This window comes from Pelophylax lessonae (assembly GCF_965119305.1).
Source record: "Pelophylax lessonae genome assembly, chromosome: 10".
NCBI classification, from domain to species: domain Eukaryota; kingdom Metazoa; phylum Chordata; class Amphibia; order Anura; family Ranidae; genus Pelophylax; species Pelophylax lessonae.
Window position 1 is genome coordinate 94,982,068 of NC_138777.1, and position 21,294 is coordinate 95,003,361.

At 41.8% G+C, this 21,294-nt stretch overlaps 1 protein-coding gene across 1 annotated transcript in view; it reads left to right on the forward strand.

Moving 5' to 3' along the window:
* The window catches only part of LOC309565748 (malignant fibrous histiocytoma-amplified sequence 1 homolog), a 40,767-nt gene that overhangs the window by 14,308 nt on the left and 5,165 nt on the right, over positions 1-21,294 (forward strand). Inside the window, exons 3-8 of the mRNA XM_082270730.1 lie at positions 1,890-2,184; positions 3,501-3,687; positions 10,006-10,196; positions 10,317-10,807; positions 11,084-11,241; positions 18,781-18,949. Of these exons, the coding sequence (XP_082126856.1) occupies positions 1,890-2,184; positions 3,501-3,687; positions 10,006-10,196; positions 10,317-10,807; positions 11,084-11,241; positions 18,781-18,949 (1,491 nt within the window). The remainder of the gene's footprint in view (positions 1-1,889; positions 2,185-3,500; positions 3,688-10,005; positions 10,197-10,316; positions 10,808-11,083; positions 11,242-18,780; positions 18,950-21,294) is intronic.

A 21,294-nucleotide genomic window follows, 5' to 3' on the forward strand; every position in this document is an offset into this window, starting at 1 on the left:
TGTAATGTACCACAACACACTGCAGTGCATTACTGTGCATTGTGGTGCACTGTGCTGCATGTGCGTCAGAGGTGCGTTGCTTTAGTGCATTGCAATACCATTGAAAATGAATGACACCACAATGCACTAACGCACACACCAAAAAAAAAATAGATATAAATTGGCCCTTAGATAATGGACTAAATACTGGACCTACAGCATTTTTTTAATGCTGTGTACTACAGCATGCAGTTTTTTGCATTGGGGTGCCTTTCTAAATCTTACCACGTGTCACCCTAATGCATAGGTCTGAAATCAAACATGCTATAGCTAATGCATGTTGTGTCAAGTAAATAAGGACCACAATTGTGATATACTATAGCTCAGCTCACCAGTTCTTACATGTGGTATTCTGTAATTCAGAATAGGATATTTTTATTTTTTTTTTCCCCCTTATTTTTACCTGGTGATCATACCAGCAACACACATTCTGTCCTAGGGTGGCAATAATCACTATACTGTTGTATCCATAGAGGGGCAGTCACCATAGTACATGAAATGTGTTAGGACTACAGGACAATGTATTTTTGTTGCATTCCTTGTGCACAGGGGCTATTAAATACATTTTTTGTGCCCAGCATACATTTCCCTGTGCTTTCCCGCAATTAGAGAGCTGCACGTGCCATGAACAATCTGCCATACAAGTGAATTCCTGTATGTGGCCATACTCTTGTAAATGCTGATGCTACTTTGAATCGGTATTTACCCACCCATGTGGGTCTGTGAAACTTGTCAAAAAGTGTGTGTTTTTTTACCACTGACTTTTCTGAATGGGTAGAGATATTATGTACCCCCTTTCAAATGGGCGGGCTGATCAGGTCTGCCTGTTAATTTTTGTAGGCGGACCAGATCAGACCATCCATTGCCCTCTATGGAGCGGCAGGTGTTAACAGGCATGTCTGTTAAACCCACTGACGTTTGATCAGATCCTGTCCATTAAAAACAGATGGATGGGGATCCGTTCCCCATCCTACTAGCGGATTGGATTGCCAGCAAGCTGGTCCATTTACATCCGACTGCCCATGGAGAGCAGCAGGATGTGTCCGCTCTGCATAAGCGGAATGGACACAGACAAGTAATTTGCCTACACAGAGGGGATCAGCGGACAAATTCCTCACTGAGCAGACAGACTTCCATGTGAAAGGGGCCTTACCAATTGATGTGGGGACAAGGTGCTTTGCCAGTGGGCCCCCTTGGCAAGGTACCAACTACATGCTGAGTCTCAACAATTGCAGCTAGCTATTTACTATCATTATGAAGAGGAGCCTAGCCCAAAACCTTCACTTAGTGACTATTATATCCATTCTATCCCATTTGTTTCTACTTTTTTTCCCATTTTCCTCCCTGGAAAATGAACATGTAATGTAAAAAGGTATCACTATATAGTGCAGTACTGAGTTTTTTTTAGTGACACAAGGACATGGTACTCATCTGCATTTTCTATATGTCTACTATATCACCATCTATACATGTACATTTATCACCTATAGGCTACAATTGTCCCCTTTGCTGGGTCAGGTTTTCTGCAGGTGTTTCATACATCTGAAATTGTTTATGTAGTCTGTTCTGCTGCAGAAGTTACGACTATTTGTAGTTCATAGTTATTGAAGGGGTTAAAGAATTTTAGTTGTTATGAGACTGTAATATAATGTGCACTATAGGTCGCTTACCTCATATGACCACTGATACAGCTATATATACAGCTATAGTTGATATGATCAACTGATACAGTCTGCTTTGCCTTCTGTGGATATCTGCAAAAATCGACCAGTTCTCCAAGCATTCTCCATCTTTTTTTGATTTATTTTTTTACTTTTTATAAAACTTTACAATTTAATCTACTCACACAGGTACCAGATGGATAATATTCAGTGCTTTATAGACTTGGTGGGATTCTGGATTAACAACCTGCTCATGAGAGTGCCCGATTCTGTAGTTCTTACCGTGGGGACTCACAAAGACCTATGCCATCCAGAGGAAGCGGAACTAAAGAGTAGAGATATTCAAGAGAAGATCTGCAGCATGTTGGATCAGCATAAAGCCAACCTCTTGCATTTCATCAACAATCTGGGGGAACGTCAGGACTCTGAGCTCTACCTTGAGCAGGCAGAAAAGCTGAGAGAGATATCTAATTGTACCATAAATGTATGCAAAAAAAAATTCATGTTGCATGGGTATTTGGGAGGATTTATTTTTAAACAAAAAATAAAATGAACAGATGACATTATAGACATGAGCAAAATGCAAAAAAATTAACCTAAACACATTTTAAAATAACAATTCAGTAAATAATGTACAATTAAATATTTGGATGGCTGTTCTGGGGACAACTTTCCAAGAAGGGAATTCAGTTTACTTTTGAAGATATCCTCTCCTTTCCTGTTGCATCACTGGGACAGAAAATTAATGGTCATTTTCCCAATGGCACACAGACACCAAAAAATATACTGCCAGGGGTTTTACCCCTTCCCCACTCTTAATATACCCCCAAATTAATATATGCATACACTTTAATGAGGGACAATTGTGCAGCTTTAAATGAGTTTAGAATTCATAAGTAAACATTTTTGAGGAAGTAAGGATGTCCTGTGATAAATTATATCTAAATCTCCATTTTCTAGTAGGGTGTGGTTAAAACTGTCATTTTATTTTTTGTTGTCTGTGACCTGTTATGGAGACTTCCCCTAAGTCCCTGTTGTCGAGACAAACGTTAGTGAAAGGCCATCTCTCCAAAGATAGGGGAAATCCCCACTTAGACAGTTGTCACCAGAACAAGTATTCCCTTTGGAGGATTTCCCCTAACTTCCTGTTCTGGTGAGATGTACATCTTTGTATTTTTGGTCATCAGAACAATTAGAAAGGGTAAATCTCCCCATTGGAGATACAGACATCAGTAAAATCCTGACAGAGAACGGTATTCCTTCCACAACCTATCCAAAACAAAAATATGTTTATGTCATAGAACAATGTAATACTTCAAACGAAAGATAGAGCCGGCAACTCCAAAATCCATGCACATTTCTTTTTTTGCTTACATGTGCTGTAATCAAGGCTTCCTGCCAAATGTATTAGCCCCTGTTTTATACTCTTATCATGTAAGCAAATAAAGAAATTTGCATGGATTTTGGAGTTGCCAGCTCTATCTTTCGTTTGAAGTATCACTGTTGATTGATGTTTGAGGAACATCTGAGCCAGAGCAACCGCCTCTGGATTCCACTCTTTTTAGTTTGCATAATGGTTCCTTTGTTTTGAGTGCTGCATTTGTCTCTCATTTCCTGGTCATAGACCAATGGTCAAGTCCATTTGTGACCTTGCTATTCTACTCAAATAGTAGGGAAGTCAGACAAGTGTTCTAATGAGTTGAATTGAGTAACCTGCAACCCTCCAGCACGAAAGGAAAGTCACAAATCATCCAGTTGCCAGAAATGCATTCTGGGATTTTGATACTTCTTATTTTTTAGGTTCTTCCAATTATTACCATTGACAGCAACAGCTATGATGACATAGAAAATCTGCAACACCACATCTTGAATTCAGTGAGAAAAGTGGAACTATTTCCTAACGTTATTAAAATGTTGCCTATTGTCTACAAAACAGTGGAACAGTCTATTCAAGAGGTGATTCAAAGTGAAGACAGTCCTCAACATGGTAAGTAGTCCATCATATTGACCAACAACTCAGGCATCATAAGGCTTCATGTTCACATAGCCTATTATGACCATTGGCGGCAGGGAAACACAAAAGCGGTAAAAACGTTCCTATCCTGAAAGCGATTCTTCCACGTTCAGGAGAGGGAGGTTGAGGGAGGTTGAACCTCCCCTAAGCGCAGCAGCTCCTAAACTATCCTAAAAGCCTATGCGTACATGGACACATAGGCTTTTATGGAGTCGAGTATAGGATCTTTACCAAAAGAATGCCAAAATCTCCTAAACTTAAGTTTAGAAGCTGTAGTGTACATAAAGCCTAAATGAGTCTTCATGTTTTCTGCTACTCTCTATAGAACACTTCATAAGATCAATTTCAAAGCAGCAGATCAGTGCGATTTGCACCTCCATTGCAGCTTGCAACTTTATTTAACATAAGTCTATGCAAGTCGCAATGAAATCAGAAAAAAGTAGGAACCATTTAAAAGTTTGAACAGTCCCCTTGCCAGCAATAGGGTGTGACTTGTAATGCTATTTGAAACTGTAAAATTTTATGACAAATTGCACCTGTGTGAAAGGAGGGCTAAGAATGTGTTTCCGCTAGCTGGGTAGGCCCCTCTTCTACTAGTTCTTCTATTAAGGGGAGCAAACCTGGAATTTGAGTTGCTCAAAAGTTAAAGCTGAACTCCAGATTTTTATACACTTTACATAGTCTATTTGGGCCAAGCTGGCCCAAATGAACTATGTCCCTCACTAACATGCAAGGCTGCTAGATGTGCGGTATAAACTTTATGTAGCACAATACTGTACAATACTGCACTGTGTTCCGGTGTTCTAAAATTTAGTCGGACCCGTGAAAATTCCGGACCCTCGTTACTTCCGGGGACGGCTCCGTCACCACCAGCTGCTGCGAGCCCTGGTTGTTAATCACCTCCCATCCGCGCTGAGCCTATATACGGCTGCAGCGCGGACTTGAATTTTCGGAAGGCCGTCTTTATACGGCCTCCCAGAAACAGTCTCCCCGCGCGCTCCCGCAAGCACGCATCGGGGAAAATCTGTGTCGGCCGTGTCCCTTGGACACAGCCGATCACAGATCGTGGTGAATGGCCAATAACAGCGGCCATTCACCACGTGATCGGACCGTCCAATGAGAGATGATCTCATATGTAAACATATGAGATCATCTTTTATTGCCAGCGCGCCTTCCTCACACGGAGCCTGCAGTGTGAGGGAGGAGGGGGAGCCTCACAGCGCCGAGGACACAGAGGAAATGTAATCAGGGCACCGATCACCAGTGCCCTGATTACTAGAGGTAAAACACATACACAAATTGCCACCATCAGTGCCCACAGTGCCCGCCATCAGTGCCCCCCATCAATGCCCACAATCAGTGCCCATAGTGCTGTCAGTCAGTGCCCATCAGTGCCTGCTCATCTAGGCACTGATGAGCACTGACTGGCAGCACTATGGGCACTGAGTGTGGGCACTGATGGTGCTGCCCATCAGTGCTCATCAGTGCCGCCCATCAGTGCTCATCAGTGCCACCCGTCAGTGTCCATCAGTGCCATCTGCCAGTGCCACCTCTGAGTGCCCAGCAGTGCCGCCTATCAGTGCTCATCAGTGCCGCCTATCAGTGCCGCCTATCAGTGCTCATCAGTGCGGCATATTAGTACCTCCTCATCAGTGCCCATAAGTGCCACTTCATCAGTGCCCTTAAGTGCCACCTCATCAGTGCCCATCAGTGCAGCCTATCAGTGCCCATCAGTGCCGCCTCATCAGCGCCCTTCAGTGAAGGAGAAAAATTTATTTTCAAAATTTTTTTTTTTCAAAATTTTCTGTGTTTTTTCTTTTTTTTTGTAAAAAATAAAAAACCCAGAGATGATTAAATACAACCAAAAGAAAGCTCTATTTGTGTGAAAAAAATGATAAAAATTTCATATGGGTACAGTGTAGCATGACCGCGCAATTGTCAGTCAAAGTGTGAGAGCGCTGAAAGCTAAAAATTGGTCTGGATGGGAAGGGGGTTTAAGTGCACAGTAGGCAAGTAGTTAAGGAGCGGTGCTGGGAAGCGAGCCGCAGCATCCTGAACAACTGACGAGTCATCAGCTGTCAATGGGTTTCCTAGCTGACAGCTGAATAAAAAACAAAAAAACAAAAGTGACGGTTAAAAAAAAAAAAAAGTCAGCGGGGCCACCAGGTGACATTGCCAGGTGGCCCTGCCCTTACCTATATAAGAACTAACAAAGTGCGGAGGAGGTATTCGGCAAACAGACGTTATAGAAGGCGGAGCAGTTTTTGGCATGAGGTTCTCCTCAAAAAGGTCTAGTATGGACTGGGGGGACCCCACTCCATTTTTCTCTTGACCGCGAGTGAATTTAAATGTGATTTGACTCATTTATTTTTCTTTAGAAATGTCATTTTTGCTGCAGCATGTTCTATGCATGCTACAGATGCGCCACTGTACAGGCAGACTAAGGGGACCCCCCAGGCACTATATTTAAAGGAATATTTAATTTTTGATGTTGCACTTTAGACATCATTAAAATTAATCCTCCTGAAAAAACAATAGATTTAAAAACATTTTTTTGCATTGATACATATCCCCCAGGGGAGTACCCGGACTCCCATACCCCTTTTATGGCCAATTACTTGCAGTTTAGCCTTCAAAATGGGCACTTTTGATTTTTCCTGTTCAGCTCCCATAGACTTTAATGGGGTTCGCTGTTCGGGTTAGAATTTTTTCGCAGCAGAACTCCCAAACAGGGGGACATTTGGCCCATCTCTATTGGCATATACCAAGATAGGTTTCAAAGGCTTGTTCCACAGCTATGCTGAATGTGACAATATCCTTTACTTGTTGCAGTCTTTATAATAGAGGTCCATTGCACGGCTCTCATACTTGGAAGGATTTAAACATTCATAGCAAAGATTCATAGGATTCATAGCGCATAACATTTATTAAAATCCACATGTACAAAAGTTTAAAAACACAGCCACATTAATATTAGGACTTGCCGCCACTGCAAGTATAGTAGCTGGAGTGTGCGTTCCAATCCGCGGTACCAATCTATTATAAAGGCTGCAACAAGTAAAAGATATTGCCACGCACAGCAGAGCTGTGGAACAAGCCTTTGAGACCTACCTTGGTATATGCCCATATATATACCTCCATTTGGTGAGTAAGGTCCCATCAGGGAAAGGGCACTATTTGCACATAGAGGAATGCGGGTGGTGATGAGTGTGGCACTTTGTCATAAAATAAATACATTTTCGAAACACTGACATTTTCTGAGCACTGGCACTTTGAGAGATATTGCTTAATTTGCATATCCTAACTATTATAATATTCTATGGACTTTTTCTTGTTTATTAATTATTGTTTTAGTTTATTTGTTTGATTTGCACGGTTTTTTCATATAGGGTAAGGGCGGCTTTACATCAGATTTTTTTTTTTTTTTTTTCAAAAATAAAATATATTGCAGCTTACCAGTCCTTAGATGTTTAGCGGCGGCATTCGTTTTTTTTTTAGGCTTTTCCCCTTTGTTTTCACCTGGTGATCTGGACAGTAACACACCACCTGTATTAGAGTGTTCCCACTCTGGATGAATGAGCACAGGGGGTATCTTTAGATAGCAGTTTTGTCAGTCTAGGGGCAGGGGAGTATTATATGTACTGGCAGATTTAGATTCAATAACAAATTGAAACTGAACTCCTGCTAATCCTTTATAATCAGTTACAGCAAACAGTTTTTTTTTTCCCTTTTGGGGTTTAGGTTTTACATAAATAAAAGCTGATCATTGTAAGCACCCTTGTTAGTGTTAAATAGTTTGTTTCAGCCCTGTAACCTGATAAATCTGTAAGAGAGCTTTTTCTTTTTAAAACCAACAGACGTTTTGGCCAGATCACCAGATAAAAATAGAAGAAAGAAAGCCTAAAAAAGAAAACAAATGCAGCCATCACATCTACAAATTGTTAGGCTACAAAATAATAAATGTTTGCTTTTGGGTATAATAACATTTTAAGATGCAGTGCATAAATACATGAAAAGTCCACACTTCAGCAGTGTTTGATATTATTGAATAAATAATGAGTGTGTACTGATGGGTAGGATGGACTACTGCTGCCAGCAAAAGCAGAGAGGTGGATGCATGATATTTTAGACAAGTGATATCAATAGCAACTGAAAATATGATTTTTTTTAATTTTGAAGGTGGTTTATTAAAAAAATAAAATTGAGCACATTATATGCAGCACATTATATGCAGCCTTTATCTGCAATAGGGTAATAGCTAATTATGGTTCAAACGGGGTCCAAGATGCAGAGAAATGTGGTTAGGAACCAAAAAGCAGTCTGCCTTGGAGAATGTACAACATATGCAAATTTGACCTTCCATGGTACAGGGGTCAATAACTTTGTTGTGTGTTTGGTGATGGAAAGGAACACTAAAGAGTTAATCTGCTATAAAAGATGTAAACTGATCTAAACGAACTGGGTGGAACACAAGTCCCCCATTAGATGTGATGGTCAGGTGAGGTGACCACAAACATTTGGTCATATGGTATATTTATTTGCAATACACTCTGGAACTATGCTAGTCCTACAATTTGTGGATGAAACTGCAGCTGTTCTGTACTTAGTGTCACTAAACCCACATCATAAAAAAAAATGATCAATAAATGCTGTATTACATGCTGTTCATACTCACTCAATCACTATGGAATTCATTTTCTGTATTTTACAAAAAACCTGGTTGATCCTGCTGCTCTCTATCTCCACCTTCTGTCCATGTCCCCAATTCAGCTACGGATCTTGCAGCTGCGGTGGCAACTCTGCACATGCTCAGTTTTCAATATGTTTCTATGCTGAGCATTTCCTCCCTATCACATCTGAGCAGCCTGTGTGACTATAGAGTCACATATGTGGATATATACACAGTGATAAATGACAGCCCAATGCCTCCCTCTTCCTCCATGCCCACTAACCAGCTAAACACAATGGGGGCAGGATATTGCATGTAGTTTGATGGAGTATTCACCTCCTTCTTATTCTAAGAGGAGGGGAGTGACGCAGCCTGTGATTGGCAAAAATCCGCCTACACCATGTTATTGCCAAAAAATAATAAAGATTTGATTTTAAATATACTGTATATTTGTATGACAATTTAAAACAGTTCATTGATATTTTTTTTTTCTCTGTATTCGAAAAGTTTTTTTTTTTGAACATGTGACTAGCAGCAGAGGTCTAGAAGCTTCTCCTGCTTATGTTTCCCTGCAGACAGGTTGGGAAAAGCTGGGTCATTCGACAGCTGTATATCGATTAGAAAAAAGGTACTTAGAAGTTTAAAAAAAAAAAAAAAAAATAGTTACAGTGCCATCATCCACATACAGAAAGAGAAGAGATAATGTAAATAAAACAATGTAATATCACTTTATGCAGCTAGATCAACCTGTCAAATACCTTTTAGAAAGTTACCATTGCGCAATTCTGTGTTTTTATGTCCAAGTAATACAATATATATATATATATATATATATATATATATATATATATATAATGTGAGGGGTTAGCTCGGTAGCGAGAGAGGGTGACCCCTTGGGGGGGTTCATTACACAGAGAGATAGCCGAGGAGTAGTTGAAAACAACAGTCTATGGTTTATTCTTGCAATTTTCTTCACACAAGTGCAAGCATCAAAAACAGCATAAATCAAAACAAACATAAAATAAAATAAACCCTGGCCACTGTGGGCGTCTACCTTCACACACAGGAACCTACTTAGGGAGTCTGTCCCAACCTACTGCTGGGCAGACACTACTGGCCATACAGCAGACAATCAATAGTCCATTTGTTTTCCTTTCACACAGAAAAAGTCCATGACCTCACCTTGAGAAGTCTTCAGCTCACTGCTCTCCTCAGCGCACATCGCTTCAGGAGGCAGAAATCAGTCGTCATCCTCTGGATAACTTATAGAGGCCTTAATTGGCTCATCCTGAACAGCTGAAGCCTTTTCAACGTCCTAACACCTTTCTGGCTACCTCTGCAGCCGACACCCTATACTATAGTAATTGGTGAATTTTCTAAACAAGGTGGAAATGTATCTCCTGTCTGTGACAACACCCACAGATTTACCTGACTTCCTGTCACAATATATATATATATATATATATATATATATATATATATATATATATATATATATATATATATATATATATATATATGTATATATATATATATATATATATATATATATGTGTGTATTTTTTTTTTAATGCCAATAAAAAAAAGACAGTAATACAATATTTATGCTATCTATCCTTCAGGCATAATGGATTTGGATCATCTTCTGAGTGAAATTATACTTAGAAATGATCACAGTGACTTGGATAAAGAACTTCTCAAAGATATTTTACGGTACCTCCATCGAATTGGTCTCATTGTCTGGTATGAGGACATTAAATCTTTACTCAACACTGTCTTTTTGAAACCATCATTCCTCATAACTGTCTTCAAGGTTTGATTTTATTTTTGTTACTATATACTTGTTTTCTTTAAAGTATGACACATTATTTTTATTCTAATACCACCTCTTGCTCATCATCGCCTTGCATTTGGTTACTTTATTGTGTTCCAGATGCTGGTTAGGCATGACCTTGCCAAACAACTAGAGAAAATTCCAGCTGAAGTTCTAGTTTCAGAAAGAGCATTTAAGCGTGATGTTCTGAAGTGGCAAGAAATGCTACGCTCCAGGGCCATGCTTCGCTTGCAAGCTATTAGGGTCCTTGTCAAACACCAGCTTGAGAATCTCCCTCTGAGAGACACAAAGGATCTCTTTCACGATTTGTTGGGAGATTTGAGAGAAGATGGTAAGTTGATAAGTCTCTTAGTCCACTTCCAGATCTGCATGTCTGTAAGAAACATAAAGGACCTCAACCCAAGAGCCCAAGAATTTGTACCTGGGAATCCATGGTCTGTAAGAAGTTCGCCAAAGGAGATGTGCTATCTTTTCCCAACATATCTCAACACCTTGATGGAAGTCACTGAACGGTGGGGTGGAGATCACAGTGAGGACATATATGTTAGAGTTTACTTTTCTCCACAAATTCCAGAAGGATTTTTTCAAAGGTATAATTCTAAACACCTATTACTGCTTACTGGTACTAAATTGTGCTGTAGATTTCTTTTGAGCAGTAGTCACTTTGCATAGCTTTTGCTAACTGCTTATTATTACTGCTAACTTTGCATCATTTGTGGCCATGTTAAAAATCTAGCTTTAGCATGCTTTGGTATGTTGCAGATGACTTTTAATATCAATTAATTAAAAAAACAAGCTTTGAACTGCAGTATTAACACATATAAATTGGAATTATGGCTACCTAGTTTAGTAAATTTACATTTCAGACTCATGGTGAAATCGTGCTCCTTCTACACTACCCATTGGGTGGAAAAGGGCAACTTTCTTCTAGTGAACAATGGAAAACCACTGTTGATCAAAGAGAATAACCAGAGAGCAGACAGTTACCTTGAGATTCGAAGCCGAAGACCCAAAAAACCCAATGGTAAGTTCCAATATATTAACTCATCTCAATTTTAAACCGTATTAATTAAAAAGTAATGGTTTTTAGATCACCATCTGACTGTGCATAGGTCCACAAAAGGCATCAGGGAAAACCTTGATACACCTTTGGACAGGCGTCATTGGCATGGATAGAAATGTTCTTTTGATATCTAACCTAAATTACCACAGATCTTTTGGAAAATAAATCATTACAGTACTCTATTTATTATACAAAATATGGCCAACGTTTGTAGAGACTTGGGCATTACACCAATTGGAGCTTCTTGAACAAAACCATGGGCGTTATTATGGAGTAGCATCCCCTCTCACTTTCTGGTTACAAGGTCAAGGTAGTGCACGGTAGAGTCGAGAATGGATAAACATGGCAATGTACCATATGAGGGAGAATAAACACTATTACACTTACATAGCATTTCTTTTTTTGCATAGTACAACAAATAGTAGATCAACAGTTTAGTGCAGCGAGGCCCTGTACTTTGATTTCTGTGCACAATTTGAGTATCTCCCATCAACAACAGATTGTTAAAGACCTGCTGGACATTAGAGTCACTGTCCCATTGTTTTACCTGCCTTGGGTTAAACACACATACATTAAAAGAATTGCTTTCTTTCTATATTGAACACTTGGATGCATTCCTGATGATTACAGAAGCTTGATTGCTTCTTAAATCCAATACTGCAGTTATCACAAAAATGTAAATGGCTTACAAATATATGTTATTTTATGATTGCCTTAGACCTATATTGGGAAATCTGAACAGTTTTTAAAATTGATGATGACATCCTTCCTCTGTTTTAGTATGCAGGGCATATGTTGTATGACTCATTAACTTCAGCAAGGAAGCACAGACAATTGTCCTAAATTTGGGACTGACAGTGCACTGCCTACTTATCTTTCCTTGCATTATGTAGAACTTCCACCACACACGCACGCACGCACGCACGCACACACACACACACACTTTTGGCTCTATACACCGCCACAATGGATTTGAAATGAAACAAACAAGATGTGCTTTGACTGCAGACTTTCAGCTTTAATTTGAGGGTAATTACATCCAAATCAGGTGAACGGTGTAGGAATTACAACAGTTTGTATATGTCCCTCCCACTTTTTAAGGGACCAAAAGTAATGGGACAGATTAACAATCATAAATCAAACTTTTACCTTTTTAATACTTGGTTGCAAATCCTTTGCAGTCAATTACAGCCTGAAGTCTGGAATGCATAGACATCACCAGACGCTGGGTTTCGTCCCTGGCAGAGATGTATAGTAACTAAGTAGAACTACTTCACTACTGTACTTAAGTACCGAAAGGCGGTATCTGTACTTTCCTAGAGTAGAATTTTTTTCTCCTACTTCCACTTTTACTTCACTACATTTTTTCGATGATTTCAATACTTCTACTCCAATATTTTTTTTTTGTGCTGCATAGTTATTCGTTACTATTATAAAAATTACCACTGCCAGAATAGTAGATGGCAGGTTTCATGAAGCTCAAAACATGTGTATTATCAGCGCATACGAAAATAAATGCTACTGTATGTATAAATAAAAGCTGCATTCGAAATAATAAAAAACAATATGATGTTCAAACTTTTTGACTTCTTTCTTTAATAACTACATAACACAGTACTTGTACTTTTACTTTCAGTACTTGAGTAGCAACATTTTTAAAAAAAACTACTTGCAATACTTAAGTACAAAAAATGTTGAATACTTTAGTACTTCTACTCAAGTCACTTTTTGATTGAGCACTTCCACTTCTACTCAAGTCACTTTTTGATCGAGCACTTGTACTTTTACTCAAGTATGGGTTTCGAGTACTTTATACAACTCTGGTCCCTGGTGATGCTCTGCCAGGCCTCTACTGCAACTGCCTTCAGTTCCTGCTTGTTCTTGGGGCATTTTCCCTTCAGTTTTGTCTTCAGCAAGGGAAATGCATGCTCAATCGGATTCAGGTCAGGTGGTGATTGACTTGGCCATTTCATAACATTCCACTTCTTTCCCTTAAAAAACTCTTTGGTTGCTTTCGCAGTATGCTTCGGGTCAATGTCCATCTGCACTGTGAAGCGCCGTCCAATGAGTTCTGAAGCATTTGGCTGAATATGAGCAGATAATATTGCCCAAAACACTTCAGAATTCATGCTGCTGCTTTTGTCAGCAGTCACATCATCAATAAATACAAGAGAACCAGTTCCATTGGCAGCCATACATGCCCACGCCATGACACTACCACCACCATGCTTCTCAGATGAGGTGGCATGCTTTGGATCATGAGCAGTTCCTTTCCTTTTCCATACTCTTCTCTTCCCATCACTCTGGTACAAGTTGATCTTGGTCTCATCTGTCCATAGGATGTTGTTCCAGAACTGTGAAAGCTTTTTTAGATGTTGTTTGGCAAACTCTAATCTGGCCTTCCTGTTTTTGAGGCTCACTAATGGTTTACATCTTGTGGTGAACCCTCTGTATTCACTCTGGTGAAGTCTTCTCTTGATTGTTGACTTTGACACACATACACCTACCTCCTGGAGAGTGTTCTTGAGCTGGCAAACTGTTGTGAAGGGTGTTTTCTTCACCGGGGAAATAATTTTTCGGTCATCCACCACAGTTGTTTTCTGTGGTCTTCCGGGTCTTTTGGATGTTGCTGAGCTCACCAGGGCGTTCTTTCTTTTTAAGGATTTTCCAAACAGTTGATTTGGCCACTCGTAATGTTTTTGCTATCTCTCTGATGGGTTTGTTTTGTTTTATCAGCTTAATGATGGCTTGTTTCACTGATAGTGACAGCTCTTTGGATCTCATATTGAGAGTTGACAGCAACAGATTCCAAATGCAAATAGCACACTTGAAATGAACTCTGGGCCTTTTATCTGCTCCTTGTAAATGAGATAATGAGGGAATAACACACACCTGGCCATGGAACAGCTGAGCAGCCAATTGTCCCATTACTTTTGGTCCCTTAAAAAGTGGGAGGCACATATACAAACTGTTGTAATTCCTACACCCTTTACCTGATTTGATGTAAATACCCTCAAATTAAAGCTGAAAGTCTGCATTTGAAGCACATCTGGTTTGTTTAATTTCAAATCCATTGTGGTGGTGTATAGAGCCAAAAAGATTAGAATTGTGTTGATGTCCCAATATTTATGGACCTGTATATATATATATATATATATATATATATATATTTATATATATGTATATATATATATATATACATATATATGTATATATATATATATATATATATATATACATATATATATATATATACAGTGGGTACGGAAAGTATTCAGACCCCCTTAAATTTTTCACTCTTTGTTATATTGCAGCCATTTGCTAAAATCATTTAAGTTCATTCTTCTTCCTCATGAATGTACACATAGCACCCCATACTGACAGAAAAACACAGAATTGTTGACATTGTTGCAGATTTATTAAAAAAGAAAAACTGAAATATCACATGGTCCTAAGTATTCAGACCCTTTGCTCAGTATTTAGTAGAAGCCCCCTTTTGATCTAATACAGCCAGGAGTCTTTTTGGGAAAGATGCAACAAGTCTTTCACACCTGGATTTGGGGATCCTCTGCCATTTCTCCTTGCAGATCCTCTCCAGTTCTGTCAGGTTGGATGGTAAACGTTGGTGGACAGCCATTTTTAGATCTCTCCAGAGATGCTCAATTGGGTTTAAGTCAGGGCTCTGGCTGGGCCATTCAAGAACAGTCACGAAGTTGTTGTGAAGCCACTCCTTCGTTATTTTAGCTGTGTGCTTAGGGTCATTGTCTCGTTGGAAGGTAAACCTTCGGCCCAGTCTGAGGTCCAGAGCACTCTGGAGAAGGTTTTTGTCCAGGATATCCCTGTACTTGGCCGCATTCATCTTTCCCTCAATTGCAACCAGTCGTCCTGTCCCTGCAGCTGAAAAACACCCCCACAGCATGATGCTGCCACCACCATGCTTCACTGTTGGGACTGTATTGGACAGGTGATGAGCAGTGCCTGGTTTTCTCCACACATACCGCTTAGAATTAAGGCCAAAAAGTTCTATTTTGATCTCATCAGACCAGAGAATCTTATTTCTCACCATCTTGGAGTCCTTCAGGTGTTTTTTAGCAAACTCCATGCGGGCTTTCATGTGTCTTACACTGAGGAGAGGCTTCCGTCGGGCCACTCTGCCATAAAGCCCCGACTGGTGGAGGGCTGCAGTGATGGTTGACTTTCTACAACTTTCTCCCATCTCCTGACTGCATCTCTGGAGCTCAGCCACAGTGATCTTTGGGTTCTTCTTTACCTCTCTCACCAAGGCTCTTCTCCCCCGATAGCTCAGTTTGGCCGGACGGCCAGCTCTAGGAAGGGTTCTGGTCGTCCCAAACGTCTTCCATTTGAGGATTATGGAGGTCACTGTGCTCTTAGGAACCTTAAGTGCAGCAGAAATCTTTTTGTAACCTTGGCCAGATCTGTACCTTGCCACAATTCTGTCTCTGAGCTCTTCAGGCAGTTCCTTTGACCTCATGATTCTCATTTGCTCTGACATGCATTGTGATCTGGAAGGTCTTATATAGACAGGTGTGTGGCTTTCCTAATCAAGTCCAATCAGTATAATCAAACACAGCTGGACTCAAATGAAGGTGTAGAACCATCTCAAGGATGATCAGAAGAAATGGAAAGCACCTGAGTTAAATATATGAGTGTCACAGCAAAGGGTCTGAATACTTAGGACCATGTGATATTTCAGTTTTTCTTTTTTAATAAATCTGCAACAATGTCAACAATTCTGTGTTTTTCTGTCAGTATGGGGTGCTATGTGTACATTCATGAGGAAGAAGAATGAACTTAAATGATTTTAGCAAATGGCTGCAATATAACAAAGAGTGAAAAATTTAAGGGGGTCTGAATACTTTCCGTACCCACTGTACATATACACACAGTATTTCACAAAAGTGAGTACACCCCTCACATTTTTGTAAATATTTAATTATATCTTTTCATGTGACAACACTGAAGAAATGACACTTTGTTACAATGTAAAGTAGTGAGTGTACAGCTTGTATAACAGTGTAAATCTGCTGTACCCTCAAACTAACTCAACACACAGCCGTTCATGTCTAAACCGCTGGCTACAAAAGTGAGCAAAACCTAGCAGATCTTCATGCTATACAGTTCCTTTTTCCGAGTCATTGCTGTGATCCCAGAAAAGGAAAGAATTCTAGTAAAACCTATTCACAGTCTCCAAGCCAGAAATTACACTTGCCCCATTCTGGATTTAAAAGCGCTCAATATTTTTACTTGAGTGCAAACATTTCACATTGAATATACCAGGTCAGTCATCACTTTCCTCCATCCTTGAGATTTTCAGGACTTGGTGTACATTTAAGGTGCTGACTTGATGCACTGGAAAGATAGGGACATGAAATTCTACCTGCATTTTGCTTTGGGCACACAACACTACTAGTTTGTATCCCTGTCCTTTGGCTTGTCCACTGCACTTCAAGTATTCACCATGGTGCTAGCCCCGCTGCTTGCTCTGGTATGCACACGGGTTGTTTCCATAGTGAAATGTCTGGATGACCCCCTACTTACAGAACATCTTAGACCCTGCCAGTCAATGTTCAAAGTACTGTTCAGACTCTACAAAGTTTTGGTTGCACTCTACAAAAATGCAGTTGAATCCTGAACCTTCAGAAGTCAGAGCTGAAACCGATTAATTGCTTGTAGTATCTAGGTTCTTTTCCTAGATACTACTTATTCCAGCTCTGCTCCCATGTTTTAACTCTGAAATCTAGGAGCTATCAAACTCTTTGCATGAGAGTTTTGAGGCTAATGGCAGTCCCATTTGCCCAGATCCACTGCAGACCAATGCAACTTAACGTTCTGGCTATGTGGGACAAGAAGGTGCAGTATCTGGATTCACCAATTCTCCTGACACTCATTACTTGGTTGCCTCTATTCTGATGACTCACAAATCCAGCCCTGGAGTAACGGAAATACTTTGTTCCATTGGTCTGGAAGATTCTCACCAAGGATACCAGCCTGACAGGCTGGGGAGGAATTCTAGACACCCTCCTGGAACAAAGGACCAGGTTGCTAGAGGAAACTTTTCTCCTGATACTGGAGCTATGAGAAATTTGGTTACTCCTTCTATGCTGGACCTTTTGGCTGCAAGGTCATCCAATCTGGATTCAGTCAGACAGTGGCACAACAGTGGTCCAGGCATATGTGGTACTAAGACCTCATCAGATTCCTGGTAGACTCCTAATGGGCTCTTCCACTGCTTCATAATTTGGCTTTGACAGCTTGGCTATTAAAGGCCCAGGTCCTAAGGGATTGTAGTCTATCTGCTTTACTCAATCCAATGCCCCTACAAACAAACAAATCCACAAACAATCAAGCTGTTCATGTTTATCTTTTGGCTACATCTTCTTTTAGGCTGACTGACATCATTTCTAGAAGGTCCCCATAAGGAATCTGCCTCTTGTTTCACCACATTTAGGTGGCTCATACAGTTTACTGTTGAAGCCTATGGACTTAGATTAGGTTCTACCCTTTCCTGTCAGGGTGCACTCCACCAAATTAGTAAGGGTGTTTTAACATCAGGCTTCTGTTTCACAGATTTGCAAGGCTGCAAGCTGGCCAGCGGTTCTCAAGCCTCACCTGATGCCAGCTTCAAACATAAGTTCCTTCAGGCTGCTATTTAAGCTGCAAGCAGATCCCAGTTCTTTTCACCTGGTTATAGTTTGTGAGCCTGTTCCACACTTTGTGTGCTGTGTTGCCTATCCTTTAGTTGGACTATTGTGGGATGTCCAGTGCATCTCAAAATTCCTTCTGGTCTTGCATGCCCTAATAAAAATTACAAAAATTGGATTTTTGGCTTATCACAAAATCCTTTTTTTGGAGTTCATTAAGGGACACAAGTCCCACCCTCTGACCTTGTGGTCCACTCCAACTACTGCTTTTTCACAAAATTGAGGTCTGATAAGAGTGGGAAGGGGTTATACCTGACTTACTAACAGCTTTTTTTTGTTTGTCAGTGTCCAATTCAACTATAGGCAGCATTATAACACATCTCAGAATTCCTCCTAGCCAGAGGCGTAACTAGAACCTTCAGGGCCCTGATGCAAAAAACCATGAAGGGCCCCCCAGACCCCTGGCCGGGGCCCTTATCTTCAAGCCCAGGGCTCTTCCCACTCGTTGCATGGCCTTTTATTACGGTCCCACAGCAGGATTCTTTCACAAGTTCTGCAGTGGGCCCCCTTCCTGCAATCTTGTGGGCCCCCTTCCTGCAATCTTGGGGCCTCCCCACAGTGGTGCAATGCCAGGGTCCGGTCGCAAGTGTGACCTTTGCGATCCTGGAAGTTCACCCACTGGTTTGCTACCGGGCCCCCTGGAGCATGGGGCCCGGTAGCGATTGCAACCCCTGCAACCCCTGTAGTTACGCCCCTGCTCCTAGCCCTGTGTCCCTTAGTGAAGAAAGTTATTTTACAGTTATTTAAAAATCCTAATTTAAATACTATTTAAATGCAGATTTTGGACTTCTTTGGGATTTTAAAATAACAATACTTTTCATTATGGAGAAGCTTTGCAAGGAGTGGCCTGGGCTTTTTTACTACATCCGGACACCTTGTAGGACCGCGGGATGCCCCGAAGAGTTTGAATGGCCAGATATTGAGGGTCCTGGTTCAGTCTATGATATGTAAGTATTGTTTCATGTATAATAATATTTTCACAGCTGCTATAAATTGCTGTTACTGAGTGAAATAGGGCCTATCCTTACAGAATCAGTCCACCGACAAGTCAAAATAAATGATATGTGTCTGTTAACTACCACTGGCGTAGAGTAGGGGGGTCAGCTGGTGAGTTTGCCTCAGGCAAAACATTTTGAGGGGCGCAGAATTTAGTCCTGCCTGTCCTTGAGTCCGATGCCCCAGCCAACCACAAGACTTTACTGACAGTACTGCCTCCATTGAACAGTGAGGGGGATTAGTGCAGCGGGGAACAATTACAGGAACCATGCCCTGTATCTGTGTCTCTCCCTTCAGCAGTTGAAAGCCATCCCCTGACACCTTTCAGCTGCTGGAAAGAGAAACTCAGATACATGGCATGGTTACTGTATTTGTTCCCCCGGCAGCGGGCTGCCAAATTCACTCCTACACCTGGCACTATTTTATTATAGTCTCTGTCTGGCGGAGCCATCTTCGCCCGACACATCACATTGAGTGCTGGTACAGGAGAACAGGACATGTGGGTAGTGGTGTAGAGTGAGTTGTCAGTGCCTGAGACAAGGTAAGTAATTTGCGCCCCCTAACCCATGGACTTTTAGCTCCAGTCTGGTCACATTATCCCTGTTTCAGTCAGCGGTGGCTGCAGGGGAGAGAAAAGACCGCTTGACATTGGCCAGTAAAGCCTGGAGTGGTGACATCACCCATAGGTTTCCATGTCCCATCTGTTGGCTGTTTAATGGTCACATACCTCGGAACCCCTAAACCTTGGGTGCTCCATTATGCAAATCTTGACCAGCCACAGTTTTAGAACGCTTGGGCCAGCTCTCTCCATCCTACTGGTAAGGGAGGCCATCTATCAAAGTCCTGCACCAATAACAACCATTGGAGCCGGACTACTTACTCTGGGTGATCAAGATCTGTATATGATAGAGTTCTTAAGGACTCGGGTCTCCTGAATGTTCCATCAGGTAGATAAGAGGAATGCAGCACCTATGGGCCTCTTTAAAGCCCTGATATAGTCTTGAAGCCTTACAGGGTAAGTTCACCTTTTTACGAAAAATGAAAAGCTGAACTAACTCCAAGTATCCTGGCCACCCCCCTGGACCTCACTGCTCATAGTGCCCAGGAGGCCTCATGCTTCCAGTGTAGAGGTTTGTGGTCTTTACAGTTTACACAATACATGACCCTGGAGGAGGCGGGAGAGAGAAGGGGGGGGGAGGGGAGAGGATAGAGGAAGACAGGGGGGGGAGGGAGGACAGAGAGAGGGAGGGAGGGTGAGGACAGATAGAGGGGGGACAGGGAGAGGGAGAGAGGGAGGGGGAAAAGAGGAGGCAGGGGGACAGAGAGAGGTGGGGGAGAGGGGACAGAGAGATGGAGGGGGAGAGAGGACAGAGAGAAGAAGGGGAAGAGAGGACTGAGAGATGTAGGGGGGAGAGAGGACAGAGAGATGGAGGGGGAGAGAGGATAGGGAGACAGAGGGGGGAGAGAGGACAGAGAGATGGAGGGGGAGAGAGGACTGAGAGAAGAAGGGGGAGAGAGGACTGAGAGATGGAGGGGGAGAGAGGATAGAGAGACAGAAGGGGAGAGAGGACAGAGATACAGAGGGTGAGAAAGGACAGAGCGACGGAGGGGGAGAGAGGAAAGAGAGACAGAGGGGGAGAGAGGACAGAGAGACAGAGGGGGAGAGAGGACAGAGAGACAGAGCGGGAGAGAGGACGGAGGGGGAGAGAGGAAAGAGAGACAGAGGGGGAGAGAGGAAAGAGAGACAGAGGGGGAGAGAGGACAGAGAGACAGAGGGGGAGAGAGGACAGAGGGGGAGAGAGGAAAGAGAGACAGAGGGGGAGAGAGGACAGAGAGTGGAAGGAAAAGGAGGAGGGAGAGGGGACAGAGAGAGGAAGGTGGGGAGAGAGAGAGAGGGAGGGGGAAGGAGGATAGGGGGAAAAGGATAGAGAGGAGGGAGAGGACAGAGAGAGAAATGGAGGAGGGAGAGGAGAGAGTAGACAAAGACGGGGGAGAGGACGGGGTGGGAGACGACAGAGAGAGGGAGGGGGGAGAGAGGATGGAGAGGGGGAAGAGAAGAGAAAGGGGGAGGGGTGACAATAAATCAAGGGAAGGGGGGAGATAGGGAGAGGAGGGTTAGAGGGTGGAGAGAGAGGGGGAGGGAGGGGAATAGAGGGGGAAAAGAGGGAGAGGCAAGAAGGGAGGTAGAAGGAGGAGAGGGGGAGGGGCTGACGTGATAATTGGGATATGTGGGAGGTGTCGTACCATTGTAGGGTTTGCTTATATATCAGGGTGTTCAGAGCTCCTCATCCTCACA